Below are 24,813 nucleotides of genomic sequence, written 5' to 3' on the forward strand. Positions count from 1 at the left end.
AATTGTGTCTCACAACGCGTCACGAGCATTTAATTAGATTCTTAAACATTTGTTTTCTAATTTATGGACTTTATTACTTTTGAAAAGAAAATCATTGCGTTTTTTAAATCATGAAAAATGTCGCCCTTTTGGCATTGTTTTTTGAAAATCTTTCGAAATAGTATTTAAAACAAAACCTCGGAAAAAAATTAAGGGACCCATAAAAATGTGTCCGCGACCCACAAATGGGTCCCGACCCAGTGTTTGGGAACCAGCGCACTAACGTACAAACATCAGAGCCGACAAACATTAGCGCAGTTGAAGACTTTCGCGCTGCATTGTGGGGATGACAGTTTGTGCCACATCTTCCAGCAGCAGCACAGACTCTCCAGTCCTCCACAGAGACAGAGGATCACTTTCAAACAGGACAGGGCACTTTATACCGATAGATCCTGGTGGGTCGGAACCGCAGAGCAGGTCCTCACGATCACGTAGAACCCAGAGCCGGGTTGGTTGTTAGCCTCGGATCTCCCGAAGAGCCTCGTAACCTAACCTGGATGTATAAACTGCCGTGGATATCGGAAACATTTCATTTGGGAAACTTTGATGTGATGGCTCTGTCATTAGCCAACACAGGACAGGGCAGTTAGTTAGCTAAGCTAGCATATTCTGGACAATTATAAACAGTGTGTTTTTAGCTTGCAGGTTTATGGACTCGAGATCTCCGTAACCAACGAGGCTGTTTTTTTAACAGCACTGCAAAGTACTGCAACATGGGCAGCACCAATGATAACTTCTGTTCTGGGTTGGATTTGTGGAAACCAGTCACTAAACAGACGAATAGAATGCTTGAGAAGATTGCCTTCGCGGACTGTCACTTCATCATAGCTTTTTAGTGGGCAAGTAAACGTTTTGAGAATGTCAGATAAATTCTTGCAAGAGAAATCTTAGATGTGCGCGTTTGACTTTGGACGTCTTCGTCGTCATTTTGCCGAGTGAAGGATGACGGATCCTGTGGTGGAGGAAAGCTCCGATTCCAATGTCGGCGTGGGGGACCCGCAGTGGCTGTGCATGGTCACACTGTTCATAGCATCTCTGGTGACGCTACTGTTGTACTTGGTTCAGTATTTTCAACAACAACAACAACAACGAGGTGGTTCAGGAACTCGGCAGAGAGCAGCTCATCAGAATAATGCGGCGGTGAAGGAGGAAGCGGACGCTCTGTTGGTTTGGGCGCTGTCACTGAAGAGCTGGAAAAGTCAATGGAGAGGAGCCTGGTGCAGGGCTCTGAACGACGAATCAAGGAAGTCTGGAGTAAGTCTCATGACCATGATTTCATTTTACTACTCTGTCTGTAGCCCATTACGTAAGACTTTGTGCAGGTATTGTCATTAGAGCTGCAACTGCCTCGATGATATAATGCAGTGTTTCTCAAACTTTCAAATATCAAGGTCTCTCCCCTTAACTATGACAGTGTACAAATGGAACCAAATGGACCCGCTAGGGTTCATTTGGTTCCATTTGTACACTGTCAGTTACAGACTTGTATGGGTCAATTTAGACCCTCTTAAAGGAACCCACAGTCCCTGGAATCCACTTTGAGAACCATTGTTATAATGTATACATTAAGACTTCATATAATTTGCATATTGTGAACATTACACTGACTAGTATTGATGGCATCTTTTAATTAAGTCCAAACTTGGAATGTAAGCAATTAGGTTTCCATGGTGGATCTCAGTCTCTTTACAGTACTTCCTGTAATAAATATTGCATTTACTTTTTTTACCTTTCTACAAACGGGCTTTACAATGTGCATTACACACACACACACACACACACACACACACACACACACACACACACACACACACACACACACACACACACCCACACCACACCACACCACACCACACCACACCACACACACACACACACACACACAGATGGCAGAGACAACCCAGCAAGGCACCAAATTAACCTGCTCATCAGGACCAAACCGGGAGCCTTCACATTCCAAGACAGCTGCTTTACCTCCTGAGCCCCCCTTTGCAGTGCATCAATGTAATTTAGATGTTTGATCTTTTCAGATCTCACAGTCACATCAGCTTGGCTGTTCCTTGAAATGATTGCTTTTAGAGCAATTACTTTGGCATATCAACCTAAGGTTTAGGTTGATATGCCAAAGCAACTGCTCAAAATGTCATTGAGCAAGACACTGAGCCCCTAACTGTTCTAGCCCTGAAACATGACAGTCGTAGATTATCAACGACCGTCATGTTTCAGGGCTAGAACTGTTCCTGATGAGCAGGTTAATTTGGTACCTAAGCTATGCTGCTTCACAATAGGCCTAATTGTTCATTTTATGACAGAGCTTATCTATCTGTAGGCTTTTTCATCTGTCATAACACATCATAAAAATCATAATATATGCCTTTAGCCTAATGTTTTTGTTAGTACACCCATATTGCTCGGTTATTTTCCATCAGCAACACAGTCATTATGAAAAAAGTATAAATGAGGCTTTACTCCTCCTGGGTCCCACAGTAGAAGGCTTGGCTTCCCCTTGTTTTGTATGTGTTTTATTTATTACCATTTACCACACAGGGACCTGTTCAGATTACATTTGAGGAGGATGGTCTTCAATCATCAGAGCTGGTGGTCAGTCAAGTGTCCAGCTTCCAGAAGTCTGCGAGAAACAAGGTAAACTGTCTTAAGCCAATTTGATATGTTGGTGTTTTTGAAAAGATTTAGCTTTTGTCTCTCTACCATTAATCAAGATGGCAAATATTGATGTGAATCATATTTCCTTGCTTTTATACCCTATTGTCACAACTGGCTAAAATCAATCTCCATTTCCCTTGATGTTTTTCTTATGTTAGTATGCACAGGAAAGTCAATGAGATACCAGTCAACATCACACTGTTTTGTAAACCAAACACATTTTGTGATGCCCTGTGGTACCTGTGGTAGTTCTTATAGGGAGGAATTGGATGTTGTGTTTGTTTGTCTGGTTGTTCTGTCTGTGCAGTGCTTTCTTTGGGATGTTTTATGACATGCTCTATGATCCTGGGTGATACATCTGGAATGTTTTGTGAACAGGGACTTCTTGCATGCATGCGTGTATGTGTATTTTTAAGAAGCTTATAGCTGTCCAGCTCAGCATTAAGGAGACAGGAATAAATCATGCCTTGCCCAGGAAGACAGCAAGAATGCACAAATGCCTATAATGGAGATACTTTCATCTTTAGCCTTCCCAGTTCCGAGAGAACGTATCAAACTGGGCTCACAGTCTCTCACTCATGGCATAGAATGTCACATACTGTATGCATTGCATAATGCAGTTTACTGCAATCCACGATTCCCCAGGTTAGGTTACTTTCATATGCACACCTTAAAGTCTACTACAACTAAAATTTGCAAAACTATTGTCTGCTACTCTTTTTTTTTTTTGCTCAAGGTCTATTATTTGATGTAGCTTAGCATGAGATTAATGCATCCTTTGAACTGGCTATTTTCCCAACAGGCAGCTTCCTGCAGGGTGGTTGGGGAAAAACTTCAGTTCACCTTTGGTGCAGAATCAACAACCACGTCTACAGCTGCGACCTGTAGATACTCCGTCACGATAGCTCCACTGGATTTGCAGGTAAACAAGCTACTTAATCCTCGCATATTTGTTAAGGCCACAGGCATATTCAATTAAAAGACAGCATAATGTTTGCAAGTTGTTGAATATCCCTTGACACCATAAGACTAAAGAATGAGGTTGCAGGGTCTCTTGGGTTGTACAATGGTGTGACTCATTGAATTTGAACATGATGCATTGTCTCAGCACTGGCAGGGGGATTTTATTAAACTAGGCAATTTTAATATAGGATGGTTTGTGTATCTCCCTGTGCTTGGCAAGTGCACCCGAAGGCATCGCTTAAATCACTGTCAGGCCCTTGACCAAGACTGTCGCTCTTTCTTGATAGTTTGGCCCACTTCTCTGATGTTCTCTCTGACATCCATACTTGAGCTAGAGTAGGAGTTTGTAAATCCTAGCTTGAAACAAAACCTATGACTGTAATTCAGTCATGTAAATTATGATGTTTTACATTAGTCACGTCACGGTCCCCCCAAACCAAGTCTTTCCTCCCCAAACACACTGTGTGATATAAAAATGTAATCGAGCAGATATGAGAAATTGTGTAAATACTTTGTGCATTCACCTCCATTAACTTGTTATCCTGTTTACAGAGTTGTGTTAATTCCTCACAAATGTCTGGATTTGTGAGGAACAAGCTAACCCAATTGAATTAAGGCTATTTTTAAGCCTATGTGCTTGACACCACTCTATGGGCTTGAGCTCACGTTGCTGCTGTAAAAACAACTTCAGTGACAGTTAGAAAGCTATAGACAGTATTAGAGGTAAGGGGCATTTTTGTTATGATGGTAGATTGCTGGTTGTTTTACTGCATAAAAGGAACCTTGCTGTGTATTTCTTTGCCTTTCTGTGTACTGTAGGTCTAGTCTGGAAAAGTCACAGGGCCTTTTGAAATGTCTTCTTTCATCTGCTGTAGCCTGTAGTCCAACAGAGCATTTGTTAACCTCTGACTCAGACCAGAGCTAGAATGATCCTGGCTGATGGTATGAATGGCAGGTGTAGCCTACCTAGAGCAGCCCAGCCCCGGGTGTTTATTTGGAATAGATTACACACAATTGCACCGTGCTGTGTCACTCTATGTACAGTACTGCTTATTTAAAACACTACCTCTAGGCCTATTACTGTACACAAGGCATTGTGGGGTGTTAATATGAAAAGCTTTCTCACTGCGTGTTTCTAAGGCCAATTTCATTAGCCAGAACAGGATGTTCTACAAACTCTCAGTGTGAAAACAATGCAGCAGATAGTATTACTCTTCACAGTATTCCAACCATTTTGCTGCCCCTTTTCCAATGGAAGTGATAGCTGTGATGTTGGCTGAGTATTAATGTCACCTTACTAAAAGTCAAATGTCAAAAATGTTAATGTCAAATGTTTTTTCACTGTAAGGTAGAAGATTTGACTTAATGTAATTATATTTAAACGGTAAACATCCTCCTAATGTGATCTGTTTGTATGAAAGTGATCTGGCCTCTCATTAATTCAGGGCATGGTGTTGTGCTGCTGGATCCATCCATGCATTCTCCACTGCTATCTGATAAGGCCTTTGTTTGGTATCACAGAGGCGGCTGTACACATTCACAGTGGAATCCAGGCATGCTGGAACAGGATGGCTTAGTCTGCCCCCCCTCTCATCTCTCTCCCCCTCTTGTCTTTTGTGAGCCTAATAAATAGTGTTGCTGGACTGATAATTTGCAGCAAAATCTTTGTTTGTTGACATAATCTTCTACACAGTTTTTTCCTGCAGTTTTACTTTGTATTTGGAGAGCTGTTACATATAAGTATTTGTGTTAACAATATTGTGATGTGCTGGCACCCATTACATTTCTGTCATATTTAATTGGAACAATTGTATTTATACAACATATACAATATCAAGGCTACTGTACATCCTATTAGATCTAATAGGATAACATTAAACACCAAAAATAGCCTATAAAGTTAATCAACTAGTATAAAATGATCGGTTGGTAATGAAGATTGCCATCCTCATAGAGCGATCAGACAAGACAGAAACCCTATTCGTACAGGACTAATCTTATAGGAGATGGGAATAATGTAATTACTACCAGAGGATCTCCATGCCCTGTCATTACTAATTTTCCCCTAGAAGTCAACGTACACCCTGCCATGTCTAGCATAAACACTGTGTATATCAGGCTTGTTTGCTAGCATAGTAGTTAGTGGGACATATAGCAAGACATCTCACCAACCAGATGTAGAGCTCACCAATAAGATAGACAATCTCACCAACTTTAGACATTTCACCAATAAGATAGACAGTCTCACCAACTTTAGACATTTCACCAATAAGATAGACAATCTCACCAACTTTAGACATTTCACCAATAAGATAGACAATCTCACCCACCAAGATGTACAGTACATCACACCAACCAATATAGACCCAGTAGACATCTCACCAAACAGACAAACATCTCACCAAAATGGTAGAGATCTCACCAATCAGAGAGAGAATTTAGACATTTCAATCATGTTGATCTCACCAACCACATAGACATTACAATTTCTTATATTCAAACAAGTAAGCCTTGTACCAAAGGTAAAACTGTTGCAATGGGTGCCAGTGAGTGACCATGCTTGGCACTACGGTCTACTGTCACCAATGCCATGACAGCGCATTGTGTCATCATGCCATTTCCCCATTCTGTTTCCTAGCTTCATCTGCAGATGCGGGAAGCTGATGAGGAGATTAAGGTGAGCTGGGCAGTTTCCCGTCTGGAGACATGGGACCTGCAACTCAGCCCCAGCTTCACCCAGGTAATGTTGGGGCCTAGGACAGTGTTTCCTACATAGGGGCATTGTTCACTACTGAATATCTAAAATATATGTGTGTGTGACACTGGCACAGCACGCAACATTCAGGCAAACACTGTTTCTCTCCATCTCTCACGCTTGTCTGAATGAAGATGCCTGAAGGCCAAAATGTAATTTCTTCCCTGAGCAAATAGGCAGGCTCTATTGTTCAGCTGTAAACATTTCAGCACTTGCGCAGTGTAGCTTTAAGGCATTGTTAATACAAAGAAACTCCACAAAAGACAAAAAACACATTTGGTAAGATAACACATCAGTAGATGAAATCATGTGGACTACAGTAAGGAAGCAATAAGATATTGTTTCAGATGTTTCTTAAATATTGACAAGGATAGTGGTGACTTAAGTGATGTATCTAGAGAGCTCCACAAATGAGGGCCTCTAAATTTAATACATACCGTAATTTATGTTTTGAGGTACGACAAAAAGGTACTGTAGATCAAAATCATCTCTATGCCCCTTGTGGGGTAGGAGTGAATGTCAGAAGTAACCTGACAAACATTATGAAAAGAAAGGGGAATGTCTTGTTTGCATTTTGTTAAATGTAAACATGAATAAGCAGGTTTACTTTGTCAATATTGAATATTTAATAAAGGAGCCAATGGCTCATATCTATTTGAGTGTGAAATCATCCTCAAAAAAACGGTTTACGTAATTTAGATCGGATATGTTGCAGCCCAAACAATATTACAGTAACTACCGTAATATGAGGGAAAATTAAGTGTTAAATAAGATGAGACACATCTGTTTTGGCGCTACTTTGTTTTTGTCATTCATTTCTTCCATCAGCTGTGATTACTGAAAAAGTATGAGCATAGACCTCTCTAGTTTCTAGTTATAGTAAGAGAAACTAAAATACTGATAAATACTGTATGTTTTACTTCTGATGCATAATATTCCTCAACGTTTAACTACCAGTACAGTAGTTTTAAAAGCTTTGTGGATGGGCCATCTTTGAAAATGTATAATAATTTGGTTTTGATTTGGTGCCGTTCTGAGCTGTACCCACTTGCTTTGTTGTCATTTTTAGATGCTCTGACTCCCAAACATGATCTCAAATGATGTCAACATTAGCCTGCTTTGCTGATCAATATACAGCTGAATATGCTTTTGTTCTGAAAAGAGCAAATAAGACAAATTGCAAAAATCAAGCAGTCAATGTGTGTTGTGAGAGAATATTCACCTGTTCATTCATGTTGTGTCATTCTTTTCTTCCCTGTCAGCACAATGCCATAGGATGCACCATGGCAGTAATAAAGGAGAAGCTGAAGCAGCTGCTATGTACAGTAAAACCCTCCGTGTTGCTGAGCTGCAGGCCTGCTCAGCCCACAGAGGTCACGGTGAGCAGTGGACTCATAGCTGACATAATGGAACTCAAGACCTTATACTTCCCATCATGCCATGTCATATGGAACACTATAAAGGATGTGATTGTTTGCTGGGTACACCCCACTAGCTTGAAGATCAGTAGAATTTAAGCTATTTCAATGCAAATTCTGATGTCCTCAGGGACATCTAATACGTTTTATATCCTACCTGGGAATGCATTTGTTTTGACGGGCATCCAAGGCTGCCTGCTTAAAGCTCCACTGACACGCCCCGAAATTATCATAGTATTATACAGTAGGTCACGTGGTCTATCTGAAAACACGGAAAACACCATAACTGTATGGAAAACACTCGGAATCAAAATATCCCATCGCTCGCAGCGCAGCCCCCTCCACTCTCTGCGGCCGGGTCGGGGAGCTCATTGAATCCATAGGAGGAGACGTGGTCGGGGAGGAGGAGAAGAGAGAGAGTTTCAGAACCGCTGTTAAAAGGGGTTCTCCTCGGTCAGAAACAGCCTGTCTTTGCTCTCCCCGTTTTCTTCGTGTGTGTGTGTGTGTGTGTGTGTGTGTGTGTGTGTGTGTGTGTGTGTGTGTGTGTGTGTGTGTGTGTGTGTGTGTGTGTGTGTGTGTGTGTGTGTGTGTGTGTGTGTGTGTGTGTGTGTGTGTGTGTGTGTGTGTGTGTGTGTGTGTGTGGCTGTGTGTGTGTGTGTGTGTGTGTGTGAGGCTGTGTGTGTGTGTGTGTGTGTGTGTGTGTGAGGCTGTGTGTGAGAGGCTGTGTGTGAGAGGCTGTGTGTGAGAGGCTGTGCGAAGCGACTCCGTGTTAGAGTGAGCGGAGTCGCGAGCCCCCCCCCCCCCCCCCCCCGTGAAAACATTGTCTCTGCCATTTCAACAATAAAACATAAACAAGCATATTCACATGAACAATGGGGAAGTACAGGTAACCACCGGAAATATCATTTTTATATGCAGTTTTATATATAAATTCGTGGCTTTAGATTTAGATTTAGTGCTAGCCCATAGCCCTGTGGGAGCAGAAAAGTTGCTTTTTGAGGGCTGTGAGAGCGACCCTGTGGGCGATGGGAAGGGAATGTACATTGTAAAAACATACAGTAAGTAACAGTCAATTAATTAATTTGATTGGCTTCTTGCGCATTCCCACAATGACATCAAAAAAATATTAACTTGTTTTTAAGATGATTTCTTAAGGCGACAGTAACCCTTAAGGTGACATAGTCCCTTTAAGTTAGAGCTCTGATTAATTTATAGTCAGATGATTCTGCACTTTGAGCAGAACCTTGATCTCTGTGGTTCTCTCCATTAGGATGCCCGCAACAAGGCATTATCACCCCCAAAGCCCCCACGCGCTCATGACTGGAAGCTGCTGGTGAAGAATTTCCGAGTCACACTAAACCAGGAGGACGATGCTGCAGGTGGGACACATGCTTAGATTTGAGGCACAAGCCATAGTGCAGCTTTTATACAGCTGTAACTATCCTACACAAGCTGCCCCTTGGTTTCTCTTATCCCATATCCTTGTCTTCTTCCAGCTAGTTGTGTGTATCCCCTGTACAAGGTGGAATGGCATGCTGCTGCCTTTAGCATTCAAGACCAGACTAAGCCCCTCAACCACCCAGTTTCACCACTTTAACCATGGTGTCCCTATTTTTGTATTATTATAACTGTTGTCTTCACTTCCTTGTTTTGCATCAGATATTGGAAAATATGTAATTTGCTGCATTTGCCATGAAACTTCTAAATAGCCAGACCTTTATCCACAGAACACATTTACAAACTGCTTTGACTTGTAGATGTTTGTTATGTTATGTAAACAATTAATTTGCGGTTTACAGTTGTTGGGTCATGATCATGATAAATGCAAACATTTTCTTTCTACTAGACTTTATCGTGGTTGTAAAATTGCTACTCCAAAGGGACTGGTTTCTAGGGTTTAGGACCCGCCGCAGTGGTGTCCGGTAAGAACTTAACCGAGATGCCTTGAATCTTATGGAAGGCCCTGAAGTCTTGCTGGGAGAACTAGCTGAGTATCTTGAGATGGTTGGAGGTGATGATAAGCTATAAGCTTAGGTGATCCTGGCGATAAGGTCTGAGTAGAGGAAAGCTACCTTCCCTGGTGAGAATTGCCCCTTTATATAGGGCTTGTTTGTAGAGCCCGACCGATACCATTTTTTCCAACCGATACCGTTATCCGATGTTGGAGAGTGCTAGAGTGCTTTAATTGACTGCTCGCCCCTCGGATAAATGGTCAGATTATTGCTTTTTTTGTGCTTTTCATGTCAAACTTTGAGTTTGGTTGCAGTTATCAATTTCTATTGCTTGTTGGATAATAATACTCTTTTAATTTGGGGGTTCTGCTGTGTTTTGTCTCGTTTATGAATTAATATGTGTCTTTTATCCAAACGTAAAGTTTGATTCGCTCATGGATTCGCACGGCGGCTCTGCAAAGTGCAGACAGCCGCCATGCATTGCCAAGCAATTAAACAACACAAGTTCTATAGTCTATAGTCAGACATCTATATTTCTCTGTGGATTTTCACATAGGCCTACACACCTTCCTTCACCGCAACATGAAAAATCAGAGTTAGACGTGCATGTGGTGAGTGAACGACACACGAGAGGCAGCAGCTCCAGTAGTGTTGGCTTGCATCTTGGACTATTATACTGCACTCTGCTGGATAATTCCCGTATTGCCCACACATAGTTCTATATAACTCAGGGTTTCATGCTCTATCCGCAGACACGTTACAGACAATTAATACTGAGGTCCCACATCTTCGGGACCTGGGTGTCTGGATTGTGGACACCCCTGACCTCCAGAGCCCTCGAGCTCTGGCGGCAAATGATGAACCTTGGGTCCCACACTCGGGACCGGGTGTCTGGTTTGCAGACACCCCTGGTCTCCAGAGCCCTCGAGCTCTGGCGGCAAATGATGAACCTTGGGTCCCACACTCGGGACCGGGTACTGGTTTGCAGACACCCCTGGCCTCCAGAGCCCTCGAGCTCTGGCGGCAAATGATGAATCTGAGAATGGAGATTCATCTGACGAATCGTCTCCACATACTCACTTACCTGCTGCCGTAGATCACTGATGATCCGTTCTTGCTCCTGTCTATCTTTCTTTGGACAGATTTGTTCCTCGGCCGCCTTTAGGCCCTTCCTACCAAGCCAAGGGGTCGATTGCACCAGCTTCCTCCTGTCTATCTTTCTTTGGACAGATTTGTTCCTCGGCCGCCTTTAGGCCCTTCCTACCAAGCCAAGGGGTCGATTGCACCAGCTTCCTCCTGCCAGCATGACTCACACCATCCCTCCTAGACGATTCTGGCATCTTGTTACTGCAGTAGGCCCTATTCCCGGGTTTCGGCACCATGTCAAATTGCTACTCCAAAGGGACTGGTTTCTAGGGTTTAGGACCCGCCACAGTGGTGTCCGTTTTACAGACAGACAGACAGACACACACACGCATGGACGCATACACACACGGTCACGCTAAGGAGACGGTGTGACCACCGCTCAAAAACGAGTCTGTCCTCCATCATCATATTAGTTTAGTAGCTGCGTCCAAACAGGGTGTAGTACTGAGCAGCTTCCTGGCAGCTCACACACATCTGTCTAGGCTGCATTTCCCTCAGGGGACTGAAGGGGATGCACAGACTCTTGGCTCCCATGGAGGGAGCCCCGGGCTCCAGGTCCTGGTCCTTGGCTGTGGTTTTCTTAATCCGGTCCTCGCACTCGATGCCTCCGCAGAACGGAATCTGGACGATCTTGCCCTGGTCCAGTTCTTTTTGAAACTCCTCCATCGAGTCCGCAGCCACCATGTGTTTATTCAGGTCATCAGAAGCCTTCCTAAACAGGTAGTTCTGGATCTCCTCCAGTACTTGTGGGAGTCTTTTCTCCACATCAGCCTCTGCCACGGTGAGGCGGTCTTCAGTGTCTCTCCTCACAGCCACACACTGGTTCTGTTTCACGTCTTTAGGACCCACCTCCAGGCAGATTGGCACTCCCTTGAGTTCCCAGTGTTTGAACTTCCATCCGGGGGAGTAGTTGTCTCGGAGGTCAGCCTTCACCCTGATGTCGGCCCTCTGCAGCCTGCTGAGGTAATGGTTACACTTGGCCTTGATGGCCTCTTCCAGGCTGGCTGTGATACCACAGGGGATGATGATCACCTGTAGGCAGGCGACGCGGGGCGGCAGCACCAGGCCCATGTTGTCTCCATGGACCATGGTCAGAACACCGATGGTCCTGGTCGTGAGGCCCCACGAGTTCTGATAGGCAAACTGCTTTTTACCTGGTTTCTTAGGATCCTCAAATATGATCTCAAACATCTTGGCGAAGTTCTGACCCAGGTGGTGAGACGTGGCTCCCTGAATAGCTCTGCCACTAGCAGAGATGAAGGCTTCTACCGTGGTGGTGTAATCGCCTCCAGCAAACTTCTCCTTCTCCGTCTTCCTGCCCTTGACCACGGGGACGGCCATCAGCTCCTCATAAACCCTGGCATACAGGTTCAGGATCAGCAACACCTCCTCTTCTGCTTCCTCCTTGGTGGCGAAGGCTGTGTGTCCCTCTTGCCACAAAAACTCTCTGGTCCTCAGGAACGGCTGAGGATGTTTAAACTCCCACCTCACAACGTTACACCACTGGTTCAGTTTGATGGGAAGGTCTCTGTGGGACTGGACCCATTTGGCGTAGGCTGGGTACATCACCGTCTCACTAGTAGGTCTGACAGCAATGGGTTCTGCCAGCTCTGTCTTCCCTGATCGAGTCACCCACGCCACCTCTGGGGCAAAGTCTGCGATGTGGGTGGCCTCCTTCTCCAGGGCAGCCTGGGACACAAACATGGGGAAGTAGCAGTTCTCCACCCCCAGCTTCTTAATCTCCTTGTCAAAGAAGTCTTTGATGGTGTCCCAGATGGCCATGGACCATGGACGAAGGACGTAACAGCCACTGACGTCATAATACTCGATCATCTCTGCCTTGGTTATCACCTGGGAATACCATTCTGCCAGGTTCTCCTCTTTCTTGAATTCCATTCCCAACCGTGTCTGCTTCTTGGGCCCCTGCTTCTTCCCTCCTGCCGCTCCCTGCTTCTCGGACTTGAACTTCCTCTTGTCTTTGGAGCCGGCTGTGGGCATTTCTTTAATGTGTCCATCTGGGATATAAATCAGCACACATGGGCTCTCCTTACAGCTGTTAGGGCTGATTGGCTCATAGGGCTGGTCACATATGTAAAAGCCACGCCGCTGCAGCTGGATGATATCACCTTTCTTCAGGTTCTTCAGACAGGGATCCCCCAGCATCCTCTCCTCCAACTTGCTTTCTTTGTTGATGTACTCTTTGAAGTCGTCCTCTTTCCCCAGGATGGGTTTGGAGATGAGGTGTTGGTAGTTGACACAGATGGTAGGGGGCAGAGGGGCTCTGACTGTGTCCGCTAGCCAGGTTATCTTAGTGGTCTTCTTGAAATCCTTGTTGTCCAGGTTCAGACGAGCCTCCATGGACAGCACCTTGCCACTGAAATCCTTATTGATTCTGGTGATGACGAGGTTCCCCCAGTTGATGAAGGTCACCATCTCGCCCTCCTTGAATGTCTCTGCGTCGGCACCCTCCACCAGCACCCGGGGTCCGTACCATACCTCCTTCATCCCCACCTCCTCATTCTTGGGGTGTTTGGCAGCCTCCTTCATCTCCTCAGGGGCTTCAGGGATGTTAACGGGAACCACATATGAGCCGGACAACGCTGTGTATCTGGGAGCCACCGGGTCGATCACCTTCTTGTTGAAGGCCCAGATCTTGTCCCACTCCATGTTCACCACTGACCTGGATCCTCCCTGAGCGGCGATGAACTGCCTGAGGCCCTCGACAGTCATTCCTCTCCTCAGCACTCCTCTGACGGTGGGGAAACGAGGGTCGTCCCAGCCATCCACGTAGCCTTGGTCCACAAACCAGGCGAGCTTCCTCTTTGACAGCACAGTGTTATTGAGGTTGAGCCTGGCATACTCCCAGATGTAGGGCTTCCTGAGCCGCAGGGCATCGATCACCCAGTAGAACTGGTCGTCGCGGTCGTGGTACTCCGTGGTCCTCAGGGCGTGGGTCACCCCCTCTACACTGTCCACGATGGGACAGGCAAAGTCGTACGTTGGGTACACCTTGTAAGTGTTGCCTGTGCGGGGATGGGGAGCATTCTTGCAACGGTAGAGGGTGGGGTCTCTCATGCAGCCGTTGTTGGACGACATGTTGATCTTGGCTCTCATACAACAAGTCTGACCACGCTCTGTACCAGCCTTCATCTCCTTCCACATCTTCAAGTTCTGCTCCACCGAGTTGTTGCGGTTGCTGGACTCGACGCGCTGCTCTCTCGCCTGCTTCATCTTCTCTGGCGGCGTGTCATCAACGTAGGCTTTGCCCTCCTTCAGCAGCTGCTCAGCCAGACGCTGGATGGTGGGGAAGTGGTCACTGGTGTAGGTGACCTGGTCCGGATCGATTTTCAGCATGGCCACGTCCTCCAGGATCACCTTCTCAAAGTCCTCCTTCTCCTTCTCGGGATTGGTGTCGTCGAAGCGCATGATGAGCCTGCCTTGGAATGTCACCTTATAGTGCTGGTTTAGCAGGGCAGCCTTGGCATGGCCGATGTGCAGGTACCCGCTGGCCTCTGGGGGAAAGCGGACCACGACTTTGCCCATCTCAGCTCCCGGCAGCTCCACAAATTTGCCCACATCCTGTTTTTTCTCCCTCTCCTCTAAGTTGGACTTGCGTGGGGGAGCTTTGCCCTTGGCCCACTTGCTGCCCACAGCAGTGAATGGCATCCGAGAGCCAAGGAAGTTGAACCATCGATGGACATGGTGGAAGGATCCATCCTGGCCAGGCCACTCCACATGACCTTTGAGTGCAGCCCAGACACAGAGGTCAGCCAGAGTGACAGTATGTCCCACCAGGAATGTTCTGAGGGACAGGGTCTTGTCCAGGTCCTGTAGGGCTCCTGTCAGCCCTGTCTGACCGCAGAGACGCCGGGCGCTGAACTCCAGCCAGTGGTCCACCTCAGTCTGTTCCATCATGTTGGATCCGTAAAGGCCCAGGGCGGGGGCCACGCGAGCCAGGTAGCGTGCGATGGAGTTAACATCAGTTAACTGCAGAGCATCTGAGATGCAGAGCCTGGTGTCTTTGCCCTCCTCCACAGAGAGCTCCACACTCCCCTTCACATGCTCTGCAACCAGCAGGGCCCCCAGGGGAGGGTTGCTGGAGTTAATGGTGAGGTTTAAGGCCATGCTCAACGTCCCTGTAAAATTGCTACTCCAAAGGGACTGGTTTCTAGGGTTTAGGACCCGCCGCAGTGGTGTCCGGTAAGAACTTAACCGAGATGCCCTGAATCTTATGGAAGGCCCTGAAGTCTTGCTGGGAGAACTAGCTGAGTATCTTGAGATGGTTGGAGGTGATGATAAGCTATAAGCTTAGGTGATCCTCCTGAGTCGAGGAAAGCTACCTTCCCTGGTGAGAATTGCCCCTTTATATAGGGCTCGTTTGTGTATTGTATGTATCGTATGTATCGTATCTCCATATATGGCCATCTCCGTATATGGAGATATAAGTCGTCCATGCCCAAGTATGGGCTGGTGAGGTCAGACTTTGTGTGATGCGTAGGTTATCTCCATATATGGAGATTCAACTTCAATGAGTAACCATAGCAAACTGTCAACTGCCCGTATGACGTGAGAGCAATTCACCCTTTGTCAGCCTTCTGATTGGTCCCTGACTGACCAGCCAGCAGGCTCTTTCTGCCTTGTCCCGCCCTGGTTCCGCCTTTTTATGTTGAATTTGCTAAAACATAAGTTTTGTGAAATAAAAACATTTAAAAACATGCTGAGTCACTATAGTGCCACTGAGCAGCTCCATTTTACTGAAACCAAGTTTGAAATTAGAATTTAACACACAGAATAACGATACGAAGCAACTTAATTAAGATGGTAGTGGATGGAGTGTCCCACCGAGTGTCCCACCAAGACACAGCAACCAATGGGTGTGAAGAGGGGCGGGACAATGGGCGGGACTTGACAAAGGGTGGATTGAGAGCCTTCGCAACAGTGGTGTGGAAGTGAATGCATAATTTTAGTTGATACTTGCAAGAGAGTGAAAGAACACAGAGGACATTTTTTTGGAGGTGACAGGTTCGAATCATATACCAAAGTCTGCATCATTAAAGTTTTTTCCCCGCTAATGACCAAATACAGTACTAATTAGCTTGGTGCAATCAATGATGAGTGATTTTTCATCATCCGTCAAGGTTCTTGTGTTCTGACTTACAAAGTTGCTGCACTCTCCCCAACAGGGGAACTCATCGCCCCATCACACATTACTTTACCCATGATAAATGAATGAGGTGGGACACAGCACTTCTCACACTCTCTTGATGCACTTTCATTTAAGTGAAGAACACGATTATCCAGATGTGTGGGCTGGATGCCATGTCTAGAGGGATTGTAAATCTTTAAGGTTGTAATGACAACGTTTCATCTTTCTGTGATGTGGAGCAGCACACTTAGCTAGAGCTTTACGTGTCCAGTGTAGATCATGCATTATTTAATGTCAGAGATATGATAGGTTTTCCTTCTGAAGATGTTGAAAAGGGGCAAGAGGGAGCTTCTAGTAGTGATTGATGAGAATGTCCTGTAAGGGGAAGTTCACAAGCTGGAGCAAGACACTGACTGGAGGTCAGAACCCAAGAGCAAAGAGAGGCAGGACTCAGAAAGATGACGACAGGCATGGCAGCAGGCAATGATAGATGAAACGTATAAGTAGCTCACAGCTTAATTGGTATGTAGACAACACCTAAACTAGTCTGCTAACTCACTGCTTGAATAGCTAACTATAAAACGAGGCTGGTGTTTTCTCTAATATGAATGAAATTGTAAACCCATAACAGATTTAAGAATACCCAAGAATACAGAAATGAGCAACAGAAGTCTTATCCGCGCACAAAGAGCAGTCTCTAACAAAGTCCCAACAAACAAAGGAGTCAATAACCTCCAATCACTAAACAATGACAGTCATTGGCTAAAGGCCATCACATTATCATGAGAGGAATGCATGCACATTCTCATGTGTCAGCATGCTGCATCCCTCAGCGTGCTCCTTGGCAAGCAGCGCCCAACACACCAGCAGTGGTGAATTATGGTCTGAGACATGACCGGTTGGAGGGTATTCTCAAATAAATTAGAATGAATTAAATGACACTGAAAAATCCGCCTATCCGAGACATAATCTAGCAAGGCGAGTGGATAGATGATGTTTTGACTTATAAAGTATGAACTGACTTTTTTTGACGAATTGTTTCACCAAAGGCAAGTGCTGAACCAAAACAGACGCACCCACCCTTTCATTACCTGTCAGCTATTGATTGCAGCCGGTCTTTGAATTACAGAGTAGCCTAGGTACAGATATAAGAGCATAATGTTCTGTGTTCATCACAAGCGGGTGCTGGCCAAGCCATTTGGGAATGCACTGGGACTGGTACCATCCTATAGTGGGCATTAGTGATGCCCGTTCTATGGACACCCTTTAAGCATGTAAACTGTTGTACCAAACTAAAACCCTGGTAGTTACCACAGTCTTCTATGCTTTGTTCTGCAGGCAGTATCAGTCCGTTCTGTGTGCTGCATTTGGATGACCCGCCACAGAGGTTCTCCACTTCAGTCCTAAAGAACACAGCCATGCCTTCCTGGGACCAGCCATTTATCTTGTAAGCTGTTGTACTCTATTTTTTATCTACTATGCTAAAAGGAAAATCTACCCAGGTATGTTTCACTGTCAAGCCATTGAGAGAGAAATATAAAGTGTTTTAATCTTCCAGGTTTTATTTGTACTTTACTTGACTCCCTTAACTGATTATTGTCTCAACAGTGAGCTGAGTGGACGATCTAAAGAGCTCAACATTCAGCTGCTAAATGATGGGCAACCTCAAGAGAGTAAGAGTCTGTTTTGAAGTTCACTGCCTTTTTGTGACTAGGTTAATTCTAGAAATAATAACCCCTTTCATTATTTAATTATAATGTTGCAAGAAATGTCAGTTGCTTGCCTTTTTGGCAGTTCATAAAAAAATAGCTACTATATGGTCAGGTGCTGAATTGTCCGTCTGATTTTTAGACGTGTATTGTTCCTTTATCAGATTCCTTACTAGGTCAGGTGTCAGTGCCTTTTGATCTGGTAAAGAAGCATCCCAAAGGACAACAAACCTTTGCACTCATGACCAAAGGCCTGGTGACTGGGTCACTTACTACTGAGGTAAGCATCCAATATTTTAATATCATTAGCTTTGGATATTGTGTATATTATTATTATTATTATTGATGTTATTAATATTATGTAATCTCTAAACACTTTAAATTCATTGATCTCCCCTGTTGGATAATTGAGTCAAATGGTACAGATAATTTCAAATTGAAAATCTATTTTTAAATATTGACCTGGCCAAGGAATCAGCCTATTCTTCGAAGGGCTACTTAACATCACTTGCAATAATTTTACTTAGTTCTAAGAGAGACCGGCTTTTAAGTCCTGTTGCAATCTTGCAATCTCTCTATATACAAGTAGACCAGAACCAGGGACATGTGTTTTCAATTAAACTAACATGGTTAAAATGGAGTTTGAAGCAGTGGATTTATATCGGAAGGGGGTATGTCTGATACAAGGAATATAAAATATCTAAATATTGAATCAACTTAAAAACTGCCTGGGGTGCACACAAAAGCCAGAGTAGACTTTCAAATGGCCCCAGAAGTCTTTCAAAGTGAAATACCTTTTTAATATGTTGTCTGTTGTGCTACTGTGTGTTTCCACTGAGTTTCCCACATTTGCTATTGTACCAATGCTCAGCTAATGTATCCTCCCCTTAGTTTACCTACCTGGAGCCCAGTGAGGTACGGACATGGCAGACACCCACCCCAGCGCCTACTAAGAGGGTGGAGATGGACCGTACCGTCATGCCCTGTGGCACAGTGGTCACCACCATCACTGCTGTGAAGAGCAAGCCGGGTCGACCACTCCCTCTCAGCATAGGTATAGTAGAAAACTGCTATGTAGCCTCACAAGTGCCACACAACAAAGACGTTCAGTTTAAGATTGCAGTCCTACTGTTGTATGTTCAGTGCAATTGCATTACGTTTCTAATGTAGCATGAGCAAACATATCCACATTGGAGATGGGACAATAAACAACAGAAAGCAATCGCCATTTTGATGGTTGATGACTATTGTATTTATTTAACGTTTACTCAACTCAAGTTTCAAAGTGCTTTACTCTTAAAGCATAGCCTCATGGTGGCGCTATAACAGGCCGATCTAAAACATTGGGGGCAGAGGTTCTGAATTGGTAACCACTAACAAGGGAGTGTCCGGGGACTCCTCGAGGGTCCTCATTACTGGTCTGTGACTCTGAGTTAAATTAACCTATAGAGTAGATTAGTCCCAGTCTCCCAGAGATCAAAATGGTATCAAATGGGGGTGTGTGGCCTAGGTATCCTTGAATGTAAAAGGGTTGAGAATCACTGCTTTAATTAAATCCAGACATTGCAGAGCAAGGCAGAAACAAATCTTCTGGTTACAGACACTAATGCTATGTTTACAGGAAAAATAAAATCAATCCATTTTTCTTATTCAGAACCGTGTCAGAAGGCCACACCCAGCAAGTCCAAGCTGTCAGAGCGGCGCGTGTCAGAGGCAACTTCCCTCACCGTTGCCCCGGTCAGCAAAGCCCTGTCCTCGTCCGACACAGAGCTACTGATGCTCAATGGCACTGACCCCGTGGCTGAAGCCGCGATCCGGCAGCTCCACCAGTCTGCTAAGCAGAAGCTCAAGTCCCCCGTGAAGAAGAGCACCATCATTATCTCTGGCATAACCAAGGTAAAGCTAGCAGTTTTACACAAAGTAGCTCTCTAGCTCTGCAGTCTGCAAGAGCTATTTGTAATTTTGTGATGATGGCTGTCTGAGGGTATGTGACCCCATATTTTGGTTCGCACTTGTAGTCTTTTCTTCGGAAATTGGCACAAATTACCAGCCATATTTGGCTATGAGTGCCCAAGGCACAAGTTGGCACCTCGACAGAGTGCAGTCTAGTTTAAGTTGCAGTTTAAATGGGCAAATGTCCCCTTTCAATCCCCAGACCCCCTTATCGCAGGATGATGAGCTGTCCCTGATGGCTGGCTATGCTGCAGCGATGGATGCTTCCATGTCGGAGGGAAACTCTACTCAGGATGTGACCGCTGCAATCGCGTCTGGGCCCAGTAGTCCCCCGGAGGAGTCGGAGCCTCAGGAGGGCCCCAGTGGGATGGGCCGGCCCCCAGACGACTGGGAGAGTAGAGACGGAGAGGAGATGGACAATACCTCTTTGTCCCTCTGTGTGTCTGAGGCCAGTTGCAAGAAAAGACGAGGTGAGAGCTCATAGAAATGGCCACAACTTTGTTATATATTTATGTTTGACAGCAATATATGAATGTCAATATGTCCAATGTTATTGGTTTAGGTAGTTCAGGTACTATTGAATGGATATTGATGAATAACTTGGCTGTCTATTGGCTGTTTTCATGTCCATGTGTTCTCATGGTCTTTTTTTCTCTCTCTTGTTCCTTATGTTTAATGTTTTTCTTTTTTTTTTTACTTTTCGTTCTAAGCAGACATTAAGTGTGAATGAGTAAGTTTTATTTCATAAGTCACTTGTATGATAGCAATAGCAATGCCTAGTATTTCATAGTTACTTTGACAACACAACTGGACAGTATGTCCAGTTGTGTTGTCAAAGTAACTATGAAATATTTTTAGCAGTAGATCTGGTTATACCTGTTTCATCACTCTGAGAACGTAGAAGGGCTGTGCAATATTGACAGTACACTAACATGATCTGCATAAATGTAATTTGAGAGTGTAAAACTGGACCCTCCAAATTGTAAGCCTTCGTCAATGAATTTGATATATTGTTTAGCCCTTAAATGTAGTACCTTTGTAGTATTGTAGGACACATTTAACAATTAATTTGTTAATTATTTTACTGTATGTCATCTGCTTAACCCAATCCACACTCATTCTCAGATATTTAGTAAATGAGTAACCATTACTTCGTCTCTCCATAAGTCAAGAATACATATCGTTACAATCAGGCAGAAACCTCCTATCTCCATATTTTAACTTTTGACTATATGATTCAAAATCGAAAACATTCACAGATTAGCAATTTTCTGCAAAGATATTTTGTGTAGAGTGAAAACAGGGAGGGGTCCTACTGTCCTAGTATACCTGGGGGCCACCGGTCAACTAAGGATATAGGGTTTAAATGATTATGTCAAAGAATATTCACAAACATCATCCTTAACACTTTACCAGTAAAATGGAAAATATACTGTTTGAATGTATATGATCCTATACATTCCAGAAGGGACAGACAGTACTTGCACCAAGATTAGATCATCTGTACAGGCCAATAGTACAGCCAATCAGATTGCTTACTGGATGGCACATTGACCACATAATCACAACTTCTCTGGTTCCATTCTGGCTAGAGAATTGTGTAGCAGCCAGGTCTTTCCCCCTCTCTGCCCGCAATTTCTTGTTTCAATTTCCAGATGATCTATAGTATAGAGTACTATACAGTAATATATGTGTATGATCAAATTCTAGTGTAAAGTGTAAGTGCATAATTATCCAAGTGTAATGATCATAGAATAGGAATCTTCTGTGCACCCTGTTGCAGAATCACGGTAAACGTGGTGCAAAGGTAAATTGCGCTTATAGGAAATCTCTTTCTAAAATGAAGCATTTGTGGCTGTTTTTATTTCCCCCGGGAAGAGAAAAGCTCTGATGTTATCATTATCTTAGTTCATGACACCGATCTCTCCCTCCCCGTCTTCCTTGTGTACAGGCAGCTTCCTTCAAAAGAGTGCCAAGCTGTTCTTCCGACGGCGGCACCAGCGAAAGGACCCGGGAATGAGCCAGTCGCACAATGACCTGGTTTACCTGGAGCCTCCAGCAACTGTGGACCGTGCCAGTCGAACAGCCACACTCAGCCGCATGCTCAACCGCAAACTGATGCCCAAGAATAAGAGCAAGGCCAATGGCTCTACCTCTGTGGGGGAGCCTCATGCATGACCCAAACCTCCCATACACACACTCAACCCCCTCTATGCTATCACCTCCTGACGTAGCCCCACTACTATTTACCCTGTACTCTTGACCACATTCTGTGTCTCTCTTCCATTGTGAACAGGAAAGCTGTGCAAATGGGGAGGCTCATTTTTATTGCCCATGTTCCTGTTAAAGTATCCTGCCTAATAGGGAACGTAGATATTGCATCAGAATGAATGCATGTGTTAACTACAAAGTCCATGGATTGTATATCTCCACCAGGCCGGGTTGCAGCCATCAGGCCCTGTGGAAGCTGTTGGCGGGAAATCGTGTTTCTACGACATATACGGTTGTAAGCTAAAACGTAATGCAGGCTTGTATAGCATCACCACGAGATTGATTAGAAAATGTGACTTTGGCCTACTGTTGGCATGCACGAGTAATATGGCGGTTCAGTAGTTTGCAATATCAGTGCCGGACTCTCGCTCACAGACACACACCGATGGGGCGAAAACATAATCTCCATCCCTGGCCTTTGGCCTTGCTGAGATGAGGCTATCCTAATATTGGTTCTTCACATTCATGCTATTACAGAGGACCTTATTTAGCAATTTTCTTTTTAGACTTTATGCAATATTTGGATGATTTCTTTCTTTCTTTTGTGTGTGTGTGTGTGTGTGTGTGTGTGTGTGTGTGTGTGTGTGTGTGTGTGTGTGTGTGTGTGTGTGTGTGTGTGTGTGTGTGTGTGTGTGTGTGTGTGTGTGTGTGTGTGTGTGTGTGTGTGTGTGTGTGTGTGTGTGTGTGTGTGTGTGTGTGTGTGTGTGTGTGTGGCACAATTTCTAAGACCTGACATGGAACAAGGATGAAACAAAGAGTGGTGTTGGTATGATTTGCACATTTAAAAATAACCAGAGACAGGTTTACGTGAACTTGACTAACGGTGCAATGACAAAATCTACTCTTGTAAAGGCTTGAGCTACTACTTTTCTGCAGATTTGATTTGTGTTTTTATGATTGATAAAGGGAGATGATCTTTTCACTGTGATGCTGATGCAAGTGGGAGGTAGAAAAATGTTTTCATGCTAACATGTTGACTTGGGAGCAAAACGGTATTTATGGTATGTCAAATGGCCTGTTATGTTTCAATTCCTCCAAATTGGCAAGTACCTGGCCTGTTGCTGCTTACAAATTACCATCATTAAACCAAGAACAAGATGGGTTTTAATAACGGCGTGGCTCCCATGTGGATCTCTGACTTCATGTGGCCAGTCTGTGACGTCAGACTGGGCAGGTTTTCAGCCCAATCTGACCGACATCGACTTTCATTGTTAAATTAATTAAAGTTGGATATTTAAACTATCATTTGTGGAAAAACCTCTGCGGGACAGACAGAAAAAGGACAGACCATCATAGAAGACAGAGCCACGCCATAAAGGTCAATGTCTGACAACTATTTCCAATGAAGATACCGCATTATAACGCATATAAAAAATGCTCAGCCTGATATCTGACCTGGATATATAAAATGTAGTTACTACTAGCTAGTTATTGACAGGTTGTGTGTCTTCATTTCCCCATTGTAATTTATACAGTGCAGAAAATTAATCACGAATACCCTTCCAAAACGGTTTAGCCACACTGGCTAATGTGAGTATTTCAATTTGCATGATATTCATATTTTATAATGTTTACTCCTTTTTCGGTAGTGTATTTTAAGGATTTGCAACCTCTTTGTCTTCCTAAAAGATTCCTCTTCTACAATATTGTTATCAATGGGGTTTTTAGGGTAGAGAAGGGAACCAACTGAATCATGCTGCCCAAGCAATACTTGTTGCAGTGCTCACTAATGAAGGTGTTGAGAGGTCATTTCACTGAATAAAATGCTCATTATTTTATTGAATGTTTAATTGCTCTTACAAGATGTATCATATATTTTGACACATGAACAAAAGTGTGAGAAACCTTTAGAGCTACCAAATGTTTTTGTTTTGTTTTTGTTTTATAATCCAGCTAATGATTGTATTTTATTTCTCGTAAAGAGCTTCCAAATATTGGCTCCCTCATGTTAACTACTGTAAACCTTTTTAGGAAACTCTACTATAGATGGTTGATGCAGTACACTGATATCATTATGTAAATATCTTCTGCCCTTTGGTTATACCTAGGATATTATTACCCTTTCATGTGTGGCTCAGTGACTGAACCTGAGGCAGTGCTGACTGGTCTACAATCAGACTGAAAGACTGGCAAGTGCTGTGAATCAATGACTGGCTGTTTTGCCTTACCAGTTGTCTCAGTTCAATAATCAGTTAAACTATGTGCATGCATGTCCACAGATTCCACACAAGAGCAGATTAATCCTAGTGGGCTATCTATCTGAGAAAGAAAATGGCACTGTATGCCATTCTTGATTAATAAAATAATTAGTCTACATCAGATGTAGGCTACTGTATAGTGACTACCATACACTACATTGTTCAAGGGGCTGGGAGGCCATTTAGAGCTCTCTCACGCAGGTTGAGAATAGTGAAAGAAACTATTTAACCTCAGAGGGAAAGACAAAATGGGTTGTTTAAAGTAAACCATGCCCGCCTCCCCCCGCCCCCATTCATGGCAGGCTGAATCCTGACTAGTATGCACTCAGTAAGCAGTGAGCCTTATGCAATTAATAAACTGCTTCCTGGCGTTTTTGTTGCCGTCTGCTATTTGTGCACAGAATATGTCTGCCTGCTAATGCAGAATAGCAGTGCCCTGCAGGGATTCTTACTGATTCATGTGTGTCAGGTTATCTCCAGCAATAAATATCGAGTGAGTAACTGACTCAGACTGTGTGGTGCTGCTTTTGTCTATTAATTTGCCCAATGTTTACACTTTAAGAAATGTGTTACTGTTTCGTCGTATACATATAGTGTAT

General features: G+C 44.2%; 2 protein-coding genes across 3 annotated transcripts; one reads left to right on the top strand and one right to left on the bottom strand.

Moving 5' to 3' along the window:
* The first annotated feature begins 261 nt into the window (after positions 1 to 261).
* Positions 262 to 24,690, top strand: c2cd2 (C2 calcium dependent domain containing 2). 2 transcript variants are annotated; one of them, XM_080749855.1, is made up of 13 exons: positions 262 to 1,293; positions 2,587 to 2,682; positions 3,506 to 3,625; positions 6,305 to 6,406; positions 7,684 to 7,800; positions 9,110 to 9,218; positions 17,422 to 17,530; positions 17,692 to 17,756; positions 17,957 to 18,072; positions 18,684 to 18,846; positions 19,447 to 19,688; positions 19,948 to 20,215; positions 21,701 to 21,892. In XM_080749855.1, exons 1-13 carry the CDS (start codon positions 982 to 984, stop codon positions 21,763 to 21,765), a joined length of 1,884 nt encoding a protein of 627 aa, XP_080605981.1. In that variant the 5' UTR covers positions 262 to 981; the 3' UTR covers positions 21,766 to 21,892. The 2 variants fall into 2 exon arrangements, with proteins under 2 accessions (XP_080605981.1, XP_080605980.1); XM_080749854.1 differs by having other exon boundaries at positions 263 to 1,293; positions 21,697 to 24,690.
* On the bottom strand, positions 11,352 to 15,062 carry LOC308304059 (bifunctional glutamate/proline--tRNA ligase-like; the record flags this gene model as incomplete). Its single annotated transcript, XM_080748618.1, has 1 exon — positions 11,352 to 15,062. The coding sequence occupies one exon, from the start codon at positions 15,060 to 15,062 to the stop codon at positions 11,352 to 11,354; it is 3,711 nt and encodes a 1,236-aa protein (XP_080604744.1).
* Positions 24,691 to 24,813: the final 123 nt, after the last annotated feature.

The sequence above is a fragment of the Nannobrachium achirus genome, assembly GCF_963921795.1.
Source record: "Nannobrachium achirus genome assembly, chromosome: 19".
NCBI classification, from domain to species: Eukaryota; Metazoa; Chordata; class Actinopteri; order Myctophiformes; family Myctophidae; genus Nannobrachium; species Nannobrachium achirus.

What these genes read in the sequence shown, in the direction of transcription:
- c2cd2 (XM_080749854.1), top strand. Translation starts at nt 982, where the DNA reads ATGACGGATCCTGTGGTGGAGGAAAGCTCCGATTCCAATGTCGGCGTG. An exon ending in TGATGGGCAACCTCAAGAGA is followed by an intron (nt 17,757 to 17,956) that starts GTAAGAGTCTGT and finishes TTCCTTTATCAG; the next exon opens with ATTCCTTACTAGGTCAGGTG. An exon ending in CAGTTGCAAGAAAAGACGAG is followed by an intron (nt 20,216 to 21,696) that starts GTGAGAGCTCAT and finishes CCTTGTGTACAG; the next exon opens with GCAGCTTCCTTCAAAAGAGT.